This window comes from Charadrius vociferus, unplaced genomic scaffold (genome assembly GCF_000708025.1).
Source record: "Charadrius vociferus isolate BGI_N301 unplaced genomic scaffold, ASM70802v2 scaffold655, whole genome shotgun sequence".
Lineage (NCBI taxonomy): Eukaryota > Metazoa > Chordata > Aves > Charadriiformes > Charadriidae > Charadrius > Charadrius vociferus.
Window position 1 is genome coordinate 2,054,137 of NW_009648330.1, and position 9,913 is coordinate 2,064,049.

General features: G+C 38.6%; 1 protein-coding gene across 1 annotated transcript in view; it reads left to right on the top strand.

The window, feature by feature from the left end:
• LOC104286038 (mannose-binding protein C-like) overlaps positions 1-9,913 on the top strand; it is a 34,658-nt gene that overhangs the window by 22,217 nt on the left and 2,528 nt on the right. The window contains 2 exon segments of the mRNA XM_009884576.1: positions 8,019-8,207; positions 9,452-9,551. Coding sequence (XP_009882878.1) covers positions 8,019-8,207; positions 9,452-9,551 — 289 coding nt within the window.

A 9,913-nucleotide genomic window follows, 5' to 3' on the forward strand; every position in this document is an offset into this window, starting at 1 on the left:
GAACAATTTCAGTGTGTTATTTCTGTACAGCGAACCATCTCCTGTGTCTATTGTTAGACCCATGCAAGAAGCTGTTGGAGTTTTAGCTCCAGGTGGAAATTAGGAAACAGTAGGAAGGGAGAACAAGTCTAATTACTGAAAGAGAGTTTGCAGACCTTCATGGATCTGCACAAAGTTTGTGGTCTCTCAGACTGTATTTGCACCCTGAAAACATGGGCCCCAAAACCTGGCACTGAAAGTCTCTTCAAGCCATGAGATCAAAACGAATTTGCAAACTTACAATTCTCTTTAAAAATATTTAGATGGAAACAGGATAAGGTCCTTGGGGATATTCTGTATTGTAGTATGTAGCTATAAAAGTTCTTATGATTGAGTACAGTGGCTGTGATCAACAGCCTACATGTGCTGGAAGCAACGGATTCCACCGCCTCACCTGACCTGGGAAATGCTGGTGGTTTTTGGAACGACTGACATGCCCTCAAAAGACCACTCTGTTTCCTTTGAAATATCACCTGAAAGATTGCCTCAGCTTCACTTTGTTAATGGTATATATGCAGCAGTCGAGAATCCCTCTTGTTACAGAGGCTTTTAAAGTTTATGATTCAAAACTTTACCATTCCTGTATTAGTTTGCAATTTTTTGCATGCAATACTTACAGTTCAAGTGGAAATGTCTTTGATTAATGTATAATATTAGATAATATTCAACTGAAGGAATGTAAGCTGGTTAAATGGATAAACTCTCCTGAGAAATAGAAAGCAAATTCAACACTGTTCTTGTTGTCCACCAGAGGTCACTTCCAGGCCACTTTATTCATTATTGGCTGTGCTTTCACTTGCCTAGTTAGCATCTGTCGTTTCCCATATTAAGTACTTCTGGATCAGCTGTGCAAATGGAGGTCCTGAGGACCCTACTAATGACTTTGAATCTTTTCTAGAATCATTAACATTAAGAAACAGAAAGGCAAAATCCCGCTGAAACATAAGAAAAATCATGAAAAAGTGTAGGGACTTCATTGATCCCATAATCTCAGTAGGTAATCTCAGTAACTACACCATCCTTCACAGGCTTCGCTGTGCATATTAAAGAATTTTCAGTGCAAACAGACTCTACCCTGTATTACTAAATCTATGTGGGATTTTCATCTGCTCAATCTTCACAAAATGTTTCTCAATGTGCACTTAAATTGAGAAGCAAAATGTGTTTACAGCTTCTGATACTTCAACTGTATATGAATCTCGGCTGTTGCATGCTTGCGGAGGCCTTTGCTTCACAGATTTTTGTTGCAACCTGAAGAAAACCCCTGAGAAGTCTTTACTTGACTGATAACTTGTCAAATGTGAACAACTCATCCAACTTAGGCAAAAGATGTCATTCTGCATCTTCTACTGTGGCTGTGGCTAGAGTGAAAAGCTGGAAATCAGAAATGTTGTTTTACGAACCCTTAAGCATCAAGAAAAGGCCTGTGTTTGAAGCAGTCTAAACAGAAGATAACCCCATTCTGTTCATGTTTCATTTACAACAGATGAAAGAAAAAGAGTGAGAAGGTTCTTGTTCCTCCAAGATGAACAAAGGGCAGAAATTCCCCATTAGCCTATAGACCCTATTAGTCCGATAGTTAGATTATGTGCTCTGAACTTTGTATGAATGGCATTTATTTTTGTTTTGTCATTTTTTGATGGCAAGATTTAACCACTTCTTGCACGGAGCAATATAGCACTGAACAGTTTGGCACCACACACCCATATAAGCATCAGCATATTTTCTGCTTGATCCAGTTTAGTAAATATCAAGGTATAAACTGTGGCTTTATTGTGAATCACTGTGATTTATCTTTGTATGTGGGTATGGTGGAGCAGAAGAAAACCCTATGAAATCCTCTGTCTCTCTAGCTCACTATTTCTTCTGATATTGGGACAAGATTGTAGCTGCTCTCAAATATAAAAGTGTAAATATGTCATGATTTTACTCTGTGCTTAGTTTTCCAGTTGCACTAAGCAATGCATTCTTTGCAGAAGTCAAAAGGAAAGCTGGGTGAAAAGTGGCCTGGTGGCTGGATAAAAACTTTTCTTGAGTGATGGATGGTCCATACACAGACACATTACAAATTTTTAAGGCAAGTTCCCTTAAATCTCTATGAAGGTGAAGACAGAAGTTGTTTGACTTTATAGTCAAACTTTTACAATGTAGGTAAAGCAGAACAGCTGACTAGGGATGGTAAGAATAGCATCTTGATTCTTTGAGTTTCTTTCTGAATCTCATGCTTTTAAAGCTCAGATCTTTTTTAGCTCAGGTGAAAGGAAGCTCAGTCAGCAAATTTTCAAAAGAGGAGGAGAAACTCAGTCTGTGTGTTCTAAATAGTCAGTAACCCTGAGTGAGGGATCCTGTGTGAATTGTGAACTTTATCTGAATCTCAGACAGAACTTCCTCTGAGTTAGGCAGGTTTTTTGGTTTTTTGGGGTGGTTTTTTTTGGTCTGGTCTGCTTCAGAATTGTCTCACTGTCTTACAGCATCTGTAAAGATTATATGTTTGGTCTTGAGAACTCCAAAGTACAGGCTTAGCACCTCTACAAAGAGTTTTTAATAAGAAACAGGAATAGGTTTTGGTTTCTAGTCTTAGGTCCAGACTAATATGCAGTCATTTGAAGTTTGAGGGAGGGGAAGGTGGTACAAAATTCCACTTTTTTTTCCTAGTTTGTCAGCTGTCTGGCCTAGAACAGAAAAATAATAAATTTTAAAATATCTGACTTTCATTAATGTCCACTGGAAACTTGCTGGGATCTGCTTGCTTAGGTCTTTATTTTTATATATAGATGTGAACTCAGTGTATTGTACATGCTGATGCTTATGCTGTCTAATTTCTACCATGAATGAAGGGTGAGACTCTGTAATAATAATTATGGAATTATTCCTATTCCTGCTTATCTGTGTTATTAGTATGGCATTGTTCCTAGTGTGTCCTGCTATATAAATTCCCTCCTCTCTCACAAGCAGTTGATACTTTTACCTTGCTCTTAATATACAGAGTGGACACAGGACATCCAAAGATTGGGGTTGACTCGGTGTACTAGCCAAAAACAGGAAGCAACTGTTCATCTGCATAGTCTGTGGCAAGCTGGCAAGTGAAAAGAAATAGATGATGAGCTTCAGCTCTGCTCCATCCTTCTTACTGTGCAGAAATATGGATGCACAGTAGGTTACACAGGCAAGGGATAAACCACTACTAATTCAGAAGAAAAAGATCCTGCATAGGACAGCTTCTACTTTCTATCTTTCTAAGAGCTCTGATTAAACTCGCTGTACGAGCACCTATTAAGAACAGTGGTCCATAATGCCTGGTCTGAGGTTTTTCTGAAACAAGGTTATTCCTAGGGTTTTGTTCTTCAGAAGACTTTAATCCTGACTCTAGTTGTCTCAGTGAAAAGTTTGAAATACTTTGCCAACTCCTGGTTTGGGGATAAGAACGCTCTGTTGGTCTGACATCAAAGTGAATCAATGAGCTATCTGTGCATTTCTATCCACTGCTTTAGCCATATATTCTTTTGCAAGTGTCTAGAAGCTGTCACCCTGCTATGCTGTGATGAAAATAATTGGGATATAGTTCCCACTTCTGTTATTCCCATATGATACTGCTGCTGGTGAAGAATACTCAAAACATGGCTCCAAAGGCAAGTTTCAAACTTCAAAAGCCAAGTGTTCTCACGTGCTGAGCCGCTTGCTTCTCCAAGGAAATCTGCAGAGAACTGCACCGTATATCAAAGAGCAGCCAGACACAAGACCATTGCCCCAAATGAATGATATACAGAAAGAGGGTACATTCAAGGGTCTAAATAGTAAGGAACTCAGCACTCAAACTAGGAATCAGGAGAACCAAATAATTCTGGAGGAAGGGAAAGCTGTATAGAAATAAGGAGACAGAAAATGAAATTACAAATCCAGTGAAGACAGACACTTAATAATTTGTGAATACTAGGCCACCTGCCCTTATGATTTTTACTTGTCACTTAATGCAGGAATTTGCAATAGTCCTGTAGGTTTGGATACCGCATATAAACATGCTGGGTTTGCCACAGCTTGGTAAAATTTCTACAGTGTGATGAAATATGTTTCAGCAAGATGATGTCCTGACCTGGTGAGAACCTAGGGGTGGCGAAATTGCTGCGAATCCTGTCTGCTTCATACTTCTGCCTTTGCAGGCAAGCAACCTTCAGTGAAGTTCAACAGACATTCAACAAACCAGACATTTCTGTGGGTTACAAGGTTACGAGATGAGCCTTGGATGCCATGCCTTGACAGCGTATAGATACCACATTTAGTTCTTGGCCGAAGCAGTAAAGGTCAGTATGGAGAATTCAGCTTCCTATTTAAAAATAGACCTCTAATTCTGAATCTCTGTTTAATGATGTTGGGTCTACAATGTTTTTATGAAATCATGGTTGACAAATAGGACTGAACTGATGTTTTAATTTCATTTTTACTGAGACTAAATTTATTCTAGCTCCTGAACAGGAAAGACAGAAAGGCAGCCTGACAACCTTCAACATCTCTACCTGATGCCACCCCATCAGAGAACAACAGCCCCAGAAATGAGATCTTGGGAACAAAATCACTCCTGACACTGCTGCAGGAATGGAGAGTTTGAATTGGTTTTTGCAGCTGGAGATGTCTAACAGATCTTCCTCTGGGTAAGGAAATTTTCTGCAAGCAGAATTGCTTGAGATATCTTTTCCTCAGCGTTATATCATGTTACTAATTTGGCAGAGCTATGCGTGGTGATATCCCACACACTATTCTTGCTACTGTACTTTTAATTTCCTCACAATGGTACCATAGCCAGCTGGACAGTGCAAGCTCTATTGAGAAGTTTATTCTAGTCACTGACTGTATCACTAGCATTATATGAAGGCAAGTAGTAAGTGGTTTACTTAAAAGTTTAAAGATATATTCCTTGACCCCATGTTGTTTTTCCAAATCCCACGTCCCATTTTCAAACGTAAATGGGTATGTTTGTGTTGGCCAAGTTTTTTCCAGGATAATTCAGAGTACATTGCAGGAAAAGCAGTCACTGCAGTCAAGCAAGCCTCAAATGTCCTTCCCTCTCCTAGGTTATTCAAAAATGAATGCATTGACTGAATAAAGGGGAAAAACCGTACAGTCAGAACTTCCAGTGCTGGCAGTTCTGATTTTTTTGGTTGTTCATTTGTACTGTAACACAGCCAATGTCTGTCCAAGGCCAGGCAAAGAGCAAAGGGCTCACTCCCAGAATGTCACATGCAGTACCTGTAAATAGGGGTGGTAAGATTGAGGTAGGCAATCATTAAGATTGTGCAAGACAGAGATAAGTCAGTAAGCAATCTCTTTCCAAAATAAAGCACAAAATTACAGCTTTTAGTAGAAATGTAGTGGTTTGGATTTTTTTCTCTTGGCAGGTTCATCCTCATGGTAAAAAATCCAGCAGGCTTCTGTTCCATTTCTTCTCTACTTCATTCTGTTGTGCTGGCTGTCAGGGAAGCCAGTGGTGCGATAAGAGTTTCACTGTGTACTGATCAAGTAAAGTGTTGGTAAGTAAAGATCTTTTTGCTGTGATAAGTATTTGACCGTACTGAGGCCATGCAACCCTTGCAGGTGCAGACGTGCCGGTTGGAAAGGAATTCTGTTAGGTGCCCTACCGGAGCATGGCAAGTTGATGAGAAGGACTGTTAGTAGGATATAATCTGTCAGTTTAATAGCATTCTGTCCCTGAGTAGTCTCTGTATACATTTAATATCTGCTTTTGAGGAGCAGTTTCCCTAGTATTTGGCTTCAATAGGGCTGTCCTGTGCTGTCAGACTCTGGGGTTTTGGGCTGATGACTGAGAGCTGTCACCTCTAAGGTCTGGAACAAGGACTCTCTGCTGCCTCTTCAGGATCCCTTCCCTGCTGTTACCTGCATTGGGTGAATCATGTCCTAAAGCACGTTTTATGGAGCAGCAAAGAGTTACCCAAGATCTGTGGCTTTAAATAGGACCTCCAGAACTAGCTAGTAGAAAAGTTTCATGGCATCTTTCAAGGCCTAATTCTGATCTCTCTGCTGAGAAAATCTGCACCTGTGTAAGCCATGGGACCAGAGGATTGTCATTACACCCACACTTAGTGTGATTCTCCACCTTCTCTAAACATAAATATGGACTGCAAAACCTTTTTTTTTTCTATTTCAGGTCTCTAAGGTTTGCTCCATTTTGGTGAGAAAGTTAGAACATTTTTCTTTTTTATCTAAACGATTGTTGGTGCAAATTATCATTAGTCTGTTTGGGAAGTGATTTCATTGCTAGGAAACCCTGCCACCAGGTGTTTGCAAAAGGTAAACAGGCACTTCAGGTCTCCTAGAATAAAGGACTGAGGTGGTCAATTTAGAAAACTTTGGAAGTAAATAGATCTTAGCTCCTCCATGTAAAACCAACAAAGGATTGTGTGAGGTTGAATCTCTGTAGGGAGAGAACTTGTCTGAGAGCTTAACATTTTGTTTTCAAGGTGGTTTTTTTTTATTATGTCATTATTTTGAGCTTTGTCTTGCTGCCTTCATGAGAGACAGCAGCAATGTCAACTTTCCTGGTATTGGATAATTAACATAGTATAAAAATTCAGCAGAAGGAAATCCTTAGAGGGCTCTTAAGAACTGGCTTGAGTCCATGAAGCCAGATAAAAAATATAAACCAGGATTCACGTTTTGTTATATTAGTTAGCTAAATACCTTTCCTTGTTTTGTTTTGGTGCATGCCATTGCCCCAGATTTTGATGTGAGCTTTTTTGATGTGCTTCTTCTTGTGGAAGAAGCACAAAGGAGTATACAGAAAAGTGGTGCTGCTTAAACTCTGCTTTTTATCCTAGGGATAATGTTCTCAGAGTAATATGCTAGTGATTATACTTTATATTGTACTTTATCAGATGAAACATGACAGGGTAAATTGCTCTCTGTGGGTAATCTTTTCTGAAGCTTAAAATAAAGAGAAATAATTGAGGTGACTAGAAAAATTTATGCTGGATTTGATTTTTCTCTCCTTACCCCAATCTGTCTACCAAATGGTTCTTCCTTAGGCTTGTTTTTAATTTTAACTGGTAGAGCTGGGAGAAAATAAGGCAAATTGACTTTAGTGATGTGGCTTATTTACTGTAAAAGTTTGTCAGCTCATGTTTGTCATCATTTCATTTTATTTTTTTTCCAGTTAAACACAGAGTATATGGGACATGATTGCCTCAAATTTGACCCTTATATTAAAATCAAGGACAATTACTGTGGTGCAACTTGTCAGAGCACCATGCAGAGCTTTACTTTATGGTGTTACTGCCCGTTACTGTTCTCCTCAGAGCGGGCAGTAAAGTATTGCAGACATGGGATCCAAGAGGACTTCATCTCTGAGGTGTAATACTGAGGAATAAGTGTATCTTATTAATATACAAGGTTTGAAAGGAGAAATTGGGAGGCAATCAGATCATTACTACTTAAATGCACTTAAGTTTTTTGTCCTTTAAGCTAAGGGTGTTTGCTAGTAGTGGAGATGCTATCAAGAGAAACAGCTTGATCACGCTAAGCTTAGACATACAACAATCCTGACAGCTGTGGAAAGAAGAGTCCCAGCAGAAATACAGTAGCTGGAGAGTTCAGGATTCATCCCAAACTGGAATACTGTATGATTCGTTGGGCATGAAGAGAAGTGCTTTAAATTTAGACATACAATGAACAAAACATTGAAATGGATTTGCAGCACAGTGAAGTTGATGACTGTTGCTATATTAGGTATTTTCATTACATCTTGAGATTTTCAGATTCTTATAAGCTTGGTTGTTTCTCTTCTGGTTTCCATACATAAAGATACAGTCAGAGGCTAGATTAATGGTTCAGACTCTATCCTTTGTTCTTGGTCTTTTGGCTGAAGGTGGGATTGTATTTCCTAGGCAATGTATGCGACTCTTTCCTAGGCAACTCTTTAAAATGATGTAATTGGAGAAATTTATGAAATTACTCCGCTGGATTTGCCACAGACATAGCAATGACTATTCTTCAGCTTTTCAATGCTTGGTACTTTGCCTTTCGCTGTTGATGGTAATAAGTTCAGTTAACATAGATAAACCTGAAGAGAAAATTTATTCCTGCCCAGTAATTCAGTGCAGTGCTCCTGCAGTCAATGGTTTACCAGGCAGAGATGATCCCAAAGGTAAAAAGGGAGAACCAGGAACAGAGCTATGACCGTTTAGCAATATTGTATTTTTGACACTCCTTATCATCCCTTTAGTCTCGTTTCATGCTTCCTTTGTTCTTTCCTATTGTCCTTTAACTTCTCTCATTCTTCTGCCCCAATAACCTTTTGTAGGCTCTGCACAATTTCAGGAAGCTGAAATTGCTTTCTGCCTTTATAATGCTAGTCTAGATACTTGGCTTTTAATAAATAAAAAATACATTACATTTTAACAGCAGCCTATAAAACAGAGATATAATAAGATTTTAATCTGATTGTACCATTTGTACTCTGAATCACTTCAGAGTTTCCTACAATGCTCTACTAAATGATTATTGCTTTTTGTTTCTAGGGGCCAGCTCTCAAAACCAGAAATCATGCTCACTGGAGTTGGCTACTAATCTGATGGTTATAACTTGATTGCTTTGTGCTCGCTAAGTCCCAACAACAGAATTCCCCCAAGGCATGATTTGTCAGTTAGGTAACTTTTTTCATGCACTGCTGCAACCAGAAAATAGATCAGCAAGTGCTTTCTGTCATGTGGTAGAACCAAGTCACCTGCTCTCCCAAGTTGCCAAATCATAGTTTCTGTCCAAACACTGAATAAGTACATATGGAATCGTATACTTTCTTACCGTATCCTGTCTGTATTATCATGTGTATACCACACATCTTGGAATTAGACAATTGCTTTGCAACTTCCAAGCCAATGCCTATCATTATCAATACCACTTTGATATAAAATTGCCATGGCATATAGTGATATTCTGTATAGACATATTCTGGTCCACACACCCTACATGCTCTCTGTAATGTCATGGTTGAAATAAGTAAAACCAGCACTATATATTTCAACAAACTGCTTCAGAAGTAGCCTTAATCTTACGATTTTAGCTCATTTTTTAGGTCATATACTGTGATGTGTGATTGGATTACAGCTGAAGTATATTGGCTTTCTGATTTTAGAGCATGTGTACCTATGTAATAACATGAGAGCATTTATTTCATTGGATTTTTAGTGCCATAAGTCGGTGTAGTAAAGAAGTTTTCATCAAAGTAATGCATGTCCTAGCAAATGAAGCTTTCCATAGAAACAACTCAATTTTTTGAGTTGCTTTTATTTTCCCGTGGGGGTGGTGGAAGGAGTCAGTGTTTTGTACTGTATCTAAGCACTAAGAAAACATAGTGGGAGAAAAACTTAGAAAACATTCAAAATGGTTTTAGTTTAAATCACGGTCTAGGAGAAGGACTGAGAGGTCTACAGGGTTTCCCTGGAAAAGCAGGACCTCTGGGAATAAAAGGAGATTTAGGATCACAGGAGAAAAAGGAGAACACAGAAGTAAGAAATAAATTTCTCATGTTTCTATAATCTGCTTTTCAACCTTTTGGTATGTTTTCAAAAAAATACTTGTGTTTAATGTCCAGTATTCTCATAACATCATTTGAGGAAGAGTGTGATTTCCAGAAGTGTGAGGAGCAGAAACATAAACCATCTGTTATATAGGAGATGTAACGTAACTAGTGGAAAAAAGCGGCTGGAATGAGTCACTAGTTTATTGTTGCCTGTGAGTGAAATAACAAACCCTCTATCTCATATTATAAACAGCATTTTTTCTTTCATTCTTTGCCTGTTCATGTGTTTTTGACTTCAACTTTAATTCATTTAAAAATGTTTACGTGTGCGTTTTGCCTTTGACAAAT